We start from the raw sequence: 11,729 nt of genomic DNA, 5'->3' as shown, positions 1-11,729 counted from the left end.
ATAGTACTGTTGGCCTCCGCAGGGAGCGCTTATCAGAGGTCTTTAGCCTCTCTATAGTAACTAACTCGTTGATTCCAACTAATTTATATGGTTGAAACGCCGCCCTTCGTTATCGGGTTAAGCGAGTTACATGGTCTGTCTTATACGGCCTGTATTAGATCACGAAGGCTGTGGCACAGTCTATTGTTCTTAGTACTCACAGCGCTCCAAGCGGATAGCTACTACCGCGAGATTTGCAAAAAATCACCCCAATTTTCGTGACTGTATATAGTAGACTGTGGTTGTATTCCTAGGTGCTGTTACTTTTTGGAACAGTTCAAAACAAGGAACGGTTCCATAATAACCGTTACGTTATTTTTTCCCCACTGCTAGTAAATAGCGAATTCTGCGTTGGCGACACTGATTTGCCACCATTTCTGTCCAGCTTTGCAGAAGAGCGACGTTGACATAAGAGGGAAATGTTAGTAATTATAAATGTTTAAGATAGTGGCGCAACAAATAATGTTAGATTATTTGAGATATACGATGATGGAGACGTGATTAATATGGATTCAAATATTTCTAATAAGACCGGCATCGTGGTTTAGGTGGGTATAGCCTATATGATGTCAGATTTGGTTTAATTTTTAAATTTACGATCTCTACAGCATGTTCTATAATAAATTATATTCGTGTTGTTTACAGGTGCTGTGAAACACAATAAGTATTTGGAATAAACCGTATATTCGTTTTCTTATCGATGAATTTCTGTAATAGGCTTTCAAGATGACAGTGAAAACAGTAATGTTGTGGAGCTTCTGTAAAAGGCACATATTCCTTATTGTTTTGGTGACATTTTTATTATCATTTGCTCAAGCCGAAAAGGAACCCGTTGAAGCGGATAACGTGAAGTCTGACAATCCTCCTTCAGTGGTACGTTAAAATACATATTGGGAATTTAAATATACTGTAGACCTACCTAATTTTGATGTGTTCGTGTTCATATGTAGGCCTATCTTGTGTTATATTTTGAATAATGTTTAATCACAATTGTGTCAGCAGTTTTAATTTTGATATCTACGATATGTGACATATATACATTTATTACACATTTATTTTACTCTTCGTTTTCTTACACCATAATTAAGGAAGCCAATGTCCGAGCATAGAACACATATGAAAGGTTATCTAGATTGTCTTGAGAGAGATCCTTCCTGTAGGAACATGTGTGACCGACGTGCCCGTTCTAAACAAGCACGAACTTTCATGCAAAGCGTTATGATTGGCTGCGTTACCCGCATTTTATTAGTGCGGACCCTAATGGAAGTCGTAGAAGTAATGTTACCAGCATTTGAAAAGTTGTAGCTTTGTTAATGAAGGGGTCCACACCTGTGGAGTAACAGTCAGTGCGTTTGGCCGCGAAACCAGGTGGCCTGGGTTCGAATCCTGGTTCGGGGCAAGTTACCTGGTTGAGGTTTTTTCCGGGGTTTTCCCTCGACCGAATACGAGCAAATGCTGGGTAACTTTAGTTGTTGGACTCCAGACTCATTTCACCGGCATTATCACCATTTCATTCAGATGCTAAATAACCTAGATGTTGAGACAGCATTGTAAAATAACCCAATAAAATTAAAAAAAAAATTAATGAAGGGAAATCTCGCTTTCTATCTCTTACTTATCTCAACTAGCCCACCCAACCTTGTCAAAATTCTTGCCGCTCCTCGCCTTCAGAACTTTTGATCATCACTGCAGTGCTATACTAGAATTGACGAATGTTTGTACTTCCAACAGTTGTGTGTGGAGTCGCAGAAGGGAGTGCGCTGTTGCCTCAGTGCAGTGAGAGACTGATGGGAAAGCAGATTTGAAATTCAAAACTACATCTTATCTCACGTTGCATTAAATTAGGGTTGAATTCTAATTTCTAATGTAGGTGTCTTGAATCCAAGATTGTTATTAGAGCTGTCTGACTAAAAGACATTGTCGGAAAATTAAAAATAGTAAAAGTTCACGAAACTACACATAACATATTTTGATCGATCGAAACTATCACACTACTAATATCACTACTGCCACTACCGTACCACCACTTTTAATAATAATAATAATAATAATAACAACAATAATTGTAATATTAACCTTCCGATGACTGGGTAAATTTTGTTACATAAACGAATTATGTGCTGTTATTATTTGAAATAAGTATTTTTGTTCATTTTTAAAGTACATTTATTCACAAAGGGCTAAATAATTATAGGGTACTGATACCTATGATGGGCACAGTAAATTATTTATGGTTGTAATAAGGATTTGTGGCTTAGAATTCAGTGCCTTTCTGTTCCATATGATTCGCAGCAGTACTGTTGACATACATTCCCGCGCATAATCTATGTCCAGAGAGCATGGAGGAAGCTTCAGTTTAAAATTCATTGTGCCCATGTGCATGCCCATGTTTATCATCACTTAATATTAATTATTTTTTAGTGCTCGTTGCTGTCATAAATAGCATTTGGAGGTTTTGTTGCTTTCTGTATTGTGTTCAAAGATTGATTTTTAACTTCGTTTAGTGTAGGCTATCTCAGTAGAGATAAGTGGTTTTAATACTGAAATAACGATTTATTGTGTCTTAATGGCCCATGCCCATCACTATGTACTGAAATTCACGTGATATACAGTGATGGACACAGTATGCCCATCATTGTTTCTGGCAATTTGCTAGGAGATATCGTTGCACATAGATCACTGTTAAATGAAGTATTTTCCCTGGACCAAAAATACAAGATGCGTTGCTCGTTTCACCTTATTATGAATAAGTGTTGGGGAAAGTGTCTTATTTTAGGTTATAATTCAGAACTTGTTCAATATTTAATAAGATGTTTAGGATTAGTGTAAAACTGGCCTATGTGCAACGATGTCTCATAGCAAATTATCCTGTTTCTTATAGTTTTATATAATATAACTTGTTTATCATACGACAAATATATTTTAAAACGGACTTTTTAAAACTATTCTATACAGCAGTGTTTCTCAAACTTTTTAGAAGTGGGGACCACTTTTTTAAGTCAGAACAGTTCCGCGGATCACCTTACACTTGTTCCCTTGGAAAGAAAATTTATCATTTTTGTAGCATATTTTAATACCAGTATACTTTTATTTTAAAGCAGAATTAATTAATTAAAATTAATTTAATTCAATTAATTTTATATTATTAACTAATTAAGTTAATGTTGTTAGAAAAAAAATTCATTTTTGTTTTTTTAAATAATTCAAGGCTATTAGAATTTGGATAATCTTTAACTTATTAACTAAACAACATAAATAAATGTTGGTACTGACATTAATGAGATGGATGAGCCTGCCGATTCTTGTACAATTGTTACATATTTGGATGTATGCTGGTAAGCTTAAGTTGCAGATCGTCACATACATTGAGTCGATCTCGGTACTTTGTTGAGTTAGTGATGAAAACCCTTTCCTCACACAGATACGTAGAAGCAAATTGAATTATAATCTATAAAGCATCATTATACAGTTCACTATATTCTCTTTTCACTTGTGACGAGGTCCACAAATTAACCATACCTTCCGCTTGAAATTTCATTTTAAGTCCAATGTCATCCGAGAGTTCAATTAACTGTTCTCTTTCACTCAATGAAAATTTGTTAGTTTCAATATCGCAATGAAAGGGATCACGAATCCATGAAAATCCATCATATTTACTTGGAAAATAAGCTTCAAATTGTGACCTCAGAGTTTCAAAATGTGAACATAGTATGTCACTGCATAATTCTTTTCCAATAACGAAATAATTTTCAACCAAAAAAGATTCTAGGGCTGGAAATGGTGGACAAATCCTCTGTTTTACGCAACTGACCCACAAACCAAGTTTTCTCTCGAACCCCTATATTTTCTCATGCGCATTGAGAACAGTCAAAGAATTACTTTGTAGACAGAGATTAAGTTCATTTAGTTTTGAGAATACATCTGAAAGATCTGGCAATGTACTTAGCCACATGTCATCAACTGATGTGCAGGGAAAAGATGTCGAGAAATACTACGTTCATAGTGCTTTAAATCCCTCTTTTGTTGCTGAGAGCAGAGTGGGAAGTCGGTAGACGAGTAGGATAATAATTTTAACAAAATGTCAGTAGGTAGGCCTACTGGGAGAAAAAATGAAAGGCAATTGACATGTGTCATTTTCAAACTCAGAGATTTTCAACTATAGTGTGATACGCAATTCGCTTGAATTTTATTTTTTCTTCTGTCCTTTTTGAAGGATCACAAGGGCAGACCTCGAGATCCGCAGGTGGTCCGCGGACCATAGTTTGAGAAACGCTGCTATACAGTGATGAGCACAGTGCCATCATTAAATTTTTGTAAGTGCCCATTACTAGTTCATTGATATAAACTGATAGCCATTGGAAAAAAGTGCAAATGAGTAGGATTATTAGATTACTGTAAAAAAGAAAAAGAATTAGGGATATAGTTACAGCATTAATAGAGCGAGGAGTATGTTAGATTTTGGAAACATAAATTAATCTCAATTTAGAAGTATTTGTCTCAGTTTTATATTATAGGCCTAATATTGATGTACCCATCACTGTATATATATATATTTTTTATTGGGTTATTTTACGACGCTATATCAACATTAGGTTATTTAGCGTCTGAATGAAATGAAGGTGATAATGCCGGTGAAATGAGTTTGGGGTCCAGCACCGAAAGTTACCCAGCATTTGCTCGTATTGGGTTGAGGGAAAACCCCAGAAAAAACCTCAACCAGGTAACTTGCCCCGACCAGGATTCGAACCTGGGCCACCTGGTTTCGCGGCCAGATGTGCTGACCATTACTCCACAGGTGTGAACATCACTGTATACCATAGTGCCCAAGTTAGATGCTCGACTGCCCATCACTATGTTTTTCTTCCATTTGAACATTGATGTAATTTCGAAAGGATCAGACATATCATTTTCAATTATTTTTTGTGACAAACTATAGTAAATACATTTAGGAGTTTATTGAAAAAAATTGAAAATGATATCTCAGAAAATTGTATGTTTTCTACCTAATATTTGTTTTAATGCACCTTAAAGTGCCCATCACTATATCCTTTACCCTATACCGAAATAAATGAATTCGTAAACAAGTAATATGGATTTAAGTTTGTATTTGCAGAAACAAAACCATGCTTCAAATTTTGATTGCTTGAGAGCAGGACAGACAGCCTCAACAATGAACGAATAAAGTTAAAATGTGCGACATATTTTATATTTAAATAACATTGTTGTAAAACTGGTACACGAACATTGATAATCTACAATACATTCCAATACCAAAAATATAAAAATTGAAAAGTGGTGTGGAAGACCTCATTTATTCATTAATTATGTTCTTTCTATGGAAATATGAATATACATGGCGGCGAATGGCATTCTTTTTAAATGAATTAAGATCCATAACTGGCTTTGACCTGGGTTTGACTTTTCTGAGAGTTTTCAGCAGCGTATCTGAAGGCCCAGCTGGTGTGCCATCTTCCTTTTCTTTTTCTTCAACTTCCTTTTCTTTTTCTCAGTTTCCTTACCAATATTGATGACAGTATTTCTGGAAATGTTTAGAGCAGCAGCAGTTCTCGCCAACACTTTATTAACATCAATTATTAGCGGACCCTCATTCTGTTTTTCTAAATCAAAATAAGCCCTAAGAGAGCATACCATTTCACGGGCTTGGCCACGAATCGATGTTCCTTTGCCAAACCTTTTTGGAGAATGAAGTCGTGGCTGCCCTCTTTTGCCTTTAAGGCTTGACTGTGCCATTTTAAATTTAAACTTAAAAATAAACCGTAAAAACTAAATAAACACTAATAGGCGTAACAACACACACACACACACACGCATGCACACACACACACACACACACACACACACACACACACACACACACACCCACGCACGCACAAACAAAAAAAAATTACTGTGAAACACCGAGTTAAAAAGGCAGAATATCAAACGATAAAACTAAGAACAACGGACATTGAAATGCCATCACAGAAAACCAACCGACCTCATAATAAACCACGTGTGTATATTTTGTTGAACTGGCAACACTTCACATGCTTGGTGGCAGCAGGGTGAGAGGGGAAGGGACTGTGATTGGGCATTGCTATGGCAACGTGCCCCCACCTCACTCATAATGTTAACTGTCAGAAGTATAAACATTCGTTAATTCTAATATAGCTTCTCATTGGGTATGCTGACAGATGACTTTTTTGTCCGTCACAGCTTTCATTGTCATATGGTGTAAGAAAACGAATAATAAAAACACTAAACCCTGCAAATATTGTATTTATTACTGTACTATTTTATAGTGGTAACTTACTGACCAGCCATGAGAGTCTATCTTACACATCAGCTGCACTAGTTATTCAAAATTGTGATCGAGTATAAAAAAAATAAAAATGTATAGGCAATTTGATATGAAAAAGACTTTTTCTTTTCCTAAAACTCAATATCTGTTGTTGCTACCAGTTCACACTCACTACTAATATGGATCGTGAAATAAGACAGGAGTAGCAGATATTACAGTGAATGTAAAAAGTATTCGCACAACGATTTTCTTACTCCAAAGTAAGACCTAAATGAAGTACTATTAACTCTTGGTATGAAATAAACTGTTCACATATAATAAGAATGCATCTCATAGCAAATACATACAAGAAATGTTAATAATTTTGCGTGTAGTATCTATCACAGTTCAATAAATTAAATGCCTAACAAAATTACAGCGTAAAAAGTAATCACACACTCAACTCTGTTGACAATTAGAAGCAGTCATGTGGAACGCAGTAGGGATGTGGTACTAAGGAAACGCTCGTAATGCATGTTTCAAGTCAGTTTGATTCTAGAATCACAAGTAGTGTACAGCTATCACGCCAAAGGGGGTGAAAAGGGAAAGAAACTTCTAAGGAAGAAAGGGAAGTGGCTGGCCGAGGAAAATAAATGAATATAATAGCAGAGCAATCATACGAAAAATTAAAAAGAATTCACATATTAGTGCATCAAAAATTTCGGCACAGCTTCAATGTGAACTCAGTATAAGTATGTGATAGTACAATCCGAAATTATCTAAGGAGCAGTAAATACCATGGTAGAATCGCCCATAGGAAATACTACATCAGTAAAGTTAATAAGAATGAAAGATTAGACTTCGCTAAAACAAATCTTAACCCGCCCCAAGAATTTTGGAACAGAAAGCTTTTCACTGACGAAAGTAAGTTCAATATATTTCAGTCTGATTGAAGAAGATTTGTGTGGAGTAAAAAAATGCTGAACTATAAAAGAAAAATCTTCATCACACAGTGGAGGTGGAGTGCATGAGTTCAGCAGGAGTGGCAATATGGATCACCAACGTTACAGTTACATTCTGAAGGGTCATGTAGTGCCTAGTGCCGAAAAATTGGGCATCAGAGACAATTTCATGCAAAACAACGACCCCAAACATACAGCCCACAATGCTTGACTGTGGATACTCTATAACATCCCTTCGTACCTACAGACACCCCCACCCCTCCCTCAGTCACCAGACATCAACCTTTGGGTTATTTAGAACTAGGCATATTACCAGCAAAGAGTCTCTAAAGGACATCACCCGAATAAGGGCGTATACAGCAAAATGTAGCTCTGATATAAACTTATTTCTATGTTTGTAAGCTGTCAGGTTCATCATAGTTGCGTCGAAAAAGTTTTTCATTACTGTTAAATAATTTCGAGGATATTTAAAACAAAAGTATTGAAACATAACAGCAAATAGTATGTTCTGCTATTAGTAAATAAATATAATATGGAACTCTGTATACGCCCTTTTTCCAGCGACAATATGTTTTAGCACTGTTTTTAATTATTCTGATGTTCTAGGTGTCTAACTTCACATGAAAATTAATTATATATGGGAACATCTCGTATTTTATTAATAATTTTGTCTGAAAAAAAGTAAAATAAAATAAATTCAACAAAATAAAATATACATTTACCATAACATATTAAATAAAATTATTTAGTAATTACACAAGTAGACTTACAAAATAACATTACATTTCCAGTTTATGATTATCTTTTTCTTATGTTTTTTTTTTTTTCTTTATGCATCATCACTATTGTTGCTAGAGTCATCTTCACCATTGTGTGATGATGTCCTGGCTTTATTCAGCATTGAGTTCTGTCAGCTTTGGCCATCTTCATCTGAAAATTGTAAGAGGTCTCTTAAGTCCTTCGCCTTGAAGGGTTTCAAAGGCACTGGGTTCATTTGTGTTGGAGTCAAAAGTTTCAGCAGCGACACTTCCATTCCCGTCTTTCAAATGATGCAGATTAGGAGGTTCAAGCTGAAAATACCCCTGATGTACTGTATTGCACTTGTTTATACGAGTACTTCTGCATCATGATTGTATGAGGACGACTTACTGAGGATGTCACCTGAAACCAGTTTATTCTGAACAGTTGTTAATCATTTCTCTGAAATTTGCAATAAACTCAATAGAAAGTATTGATAACATCAAATTTTTTACCCCCATTATAGAAAACACTATATTTCCACAAATTATCCCTATTCTTGATTCTCAGCTTTTAGATTCACTCTTTCAAGGCAAGAAGTAATAAAATGATATTGTTCTAATTTCGAACCCATGTCCCAAAGCGTTTAAAAATAGAGAGTTGATCGTCCTTTGAAATTTCATGTGTACACATTTTCATACATCATCTTCTTACTTTGTAAATAACTTCTTTTCCATTTCCTTACCTGTACAAGTTGTGTATGACTTGCCACTGTTTCTATTCATTTTCCTTTATTCAGTTTTCCATTTAGTTTCGTTCACAAGCTTCTTTTTTTTCCCATATTTTCGGTCATGATTCAGGGCTGCAACTGACAACCTGAAATAGGCCTAAACATCGAATATTAGCCTACTATGGTACGGCTTGCAACAGCACGTGACTGCCACTGTAGTAGGTGCGTTCACCTGTTCAACGTAAATGCGTAACTTTGTGTCCTGTGTTATGTATTGAAGCTAGACTTACGAAAATTTACTGCAGTGTACTATACGCATTCAAGTATCTAATCCCTTGATCGTCGGAAAACAGGCGTATAAACGTATACGCCGTTATTCGGGTGAAGTCCTCAATTCATAGAAGAGTGGAACAACATTCCAGCAAGTATTACTACAAATTTAGTTAATTCTATGCCCAGAAGGTTAGAGGCTAATGTAAAATGCAAAGTATTGAAACTGAAAAGGAACTCACTAAAGTGTGACCAGTGTGCGAATACTTTTTGTTCGTGTCTTTGTTTGGTATCATGGTGTTTTAATCAAATAGAATGGCTTATTTTGAGAATTGTGCAATTAATTTTGTGTTTATATAATATAAACAAATAACAGAGAATGTGTATATTTGTACGTAACTTGTGTTCATTTCTAAAAAGTTGAGAGTATAGTATTTGAAGCACATTTATTATTGCTATATATTTTTATTACCCACCGTGCGAATACTTTTTACACTCACCGTAAGTTTTTCCTGGAAATCTTGTTCTATCTTCAAATAGGAACATAAACCTAGCTAGTCTATCTCTAAGAATGTTGCTTATGTTTAAATCGTCATTGAATCTACGATCTCGCTACACACAACATACATATCATTTTCGTCATCAAATTAAACAGAGATAGAATAACTTCACAGATACAAATTAGATAATGCGAACGTGTCAGCTGTGCGTAGTGTACCTGGCAGGTCTTTGGGCAGTAACCTCTGTCGACGTTGCGACAGGGAGGTTGAAACCCTTGCCTATGTCCTGGGGACCTGTCCACACTTTGAACTTCTACGAAATACGCAGCATCATACAGTAGTAAGCTCTATAATAGCAATTGCCTTAAGGAACAAAGGTTATTCAGTATATGAAGAAATACACGGCATATCCAGTGAGGGCAGTAATCGAAGAATCGACATAATTGCATTTAAACCTCCCTCTCTTCAAGTTTACATTATAGACCCTACTGTGAGATTCGAATCGCATGCACACCAGCCAGAAGAAGTACACGAGGAAAAAAGGAATATATATAAACCTTCCATCAGTTTTTATAATGACAACTACCATCTGGAATCCATCGTCATTACGGGACTAATGATAGGAGCTCATGGGACCATACCCCGGTTCCTAGTCAACTTCTGTAAATCTTTTGGCCTGCATAAAAGTATTTTAAGAGATCTAACAATTGCAGCACTCAAAGGCTCAATAGCTATTTTCAGGCATCATACATATGGACCATGACTAATTCGCATCTCCTTGATGTTACTTCGTTTCAATATAATTCAAATTGTTATTTTTCACTCTAACAACAATGTATATCACTAAGCCTCAAGGCATTTACTCTATTGTATCATGGTACTCTTTGTCGATGGCAACCTGCAGTGGTTACAGGAAGAAATGAAATCAATCAATTATCACCATTTCACTTAATAAACAATTTGTAAATACTGTTCTCCAACCACAAGATTAACCATGAAAGGAATGTGCTTACTATTGCGTCATCTATTGGAGCGAAGTAGGTAGATAATATTACCGTTATAACGTCAGTTTAAAAAACATGCACTCTTCTGCATATGTTATTTCCTGTATGGGGGGATTAAAAGACTAGGAAATTAACCATGATCTAATTTTGTAAGTAGGGTAGTATAAGTATGTGTGTATGTGTTATCGTTTGTGGTTTGAGAGTTAGCCAATGGAGTTGTGTGTACCCATGTATGTGACCTTATGACATCTTATGACATCAACATTCATTCAAAGCATTTCCCCACTGCGTCTCATTCCCCTGAGACTTTCTCTTGGTTGGAGTACAGTACATGATATATCAGTTCCTTACATATTGTCAGTTTCATGTGAGTGTCGCAGTGTTACCAATATCTGGGAAGAAAAATAAGTGATGTGTGACAGTATATACAATGACGGAGCTCAATACTTAGGGAGGGAATATGCATCCATAGATAGATGTTAACCACTAGGATCACTACTATCGCCTCATCACATACAATGTGAAACAGTAAATGCACAGTCTATAGCTTCTAGTACCCTCATCAACTCAAGCTTCGTGACTGTATATACTAGACTGTGATTTAGGCTTAGTTTGTTCAGGCTTTTGGTATGCCTGGTATATATGCTTTTTCATAGGTAGATTAGTAGATTAGGCAGATAGCGAGTTTTCGTAAAGTCGAGGATCAGTGATGAGTTAGGCTTGGTTTGTTGAGGTTTTTGGTATGTCATGCATGCTTTTGGTAGGTAGATTGGTAAATAGCGAATTTTCGGAAGATCGAATATTAGTGACAGGTTAGGTTTGGTTTGTTCAAGTTTTTGGTATGCCTTACATACACACTTTTTTGATAACATTTTCTTTCCTGTGTAGTGCAAAATGTCTGTGGTACCACTGGGTTATGTCACTGGTTGTGAAAATGTTTGAGAAAATGTTCTGTTGGTTTTATAAGAAAGGAAGGTATTTGGTGTGAACTAGGTGGGTTTAGAACTTTTGCAATGATCACATTGTGTCTCTAGAGTAGTATGCCACAATTTTGAGGTTATTTTCAATGATTTAAGTACATTTTTTCTACTGTGTGTGGTGTGTAGTGGGATCAAAGATTAACCAAATTCGTCAGTTAGTCGCCGAGATTAATTTAATGAGCTCAAGTATGTCAATCACTCATCTCCATCGTCTCTTCTTCTCTTC

At 35.8% G+C, this 11,729-nt stretch overlaps 1 protein-coding gene across 5 annotated transcripts in view; it reads left to right on the top strand.

Moving 5' to 3' along the window:
* The first annotated feature begins 395 nt into the window (after positions 1-395).
* The window catches only part of LOC138710184 (putative divalent cation/proton antiporter TMEM165), a 150,700-nt gene continuing 139,366 nt past the window's right edge, over positions 396-11,729 (top strand). For 4 of the 5 annotated variants that reach the window (XM_069840818.1, XM_069840820.1, XM_069840817.1 and 1 more), the window contains exons 1-2: positions 396-587; positions 685-912. In XM_069840818.1, coding sequence (XP_069696919.1) covers positions 766-912 — 147 coding nt within the window. In that variant the 5' untranslated portion in view covers positions 396-587; positions 685-765. The remainder of the gene's footprint in view (positions 588-684; positions 913-11,729) is intronic. The other variant, XM_069840819.1, reaches the window with a different exon arrangement.

Source organism: Periplaneta americana, chromosome 12 (genome assembly GCF_040183065.1).
Source record: "Periplaneta americana isolate PAMFEO1 chromosome 12, P.americana_PAMFEO1_priV1, whole genome shotgun sequence".
NCBI lineage: Eukaryota > Metazoa > Arthropoda > Insecta > Blattodea > Blattidae > Periplaneta > Periplaneta americana.
Note: the sequence above shows the minus strand (reverse complement) of the source record. Positions and strands in the feature narration are given on the sequence as shown.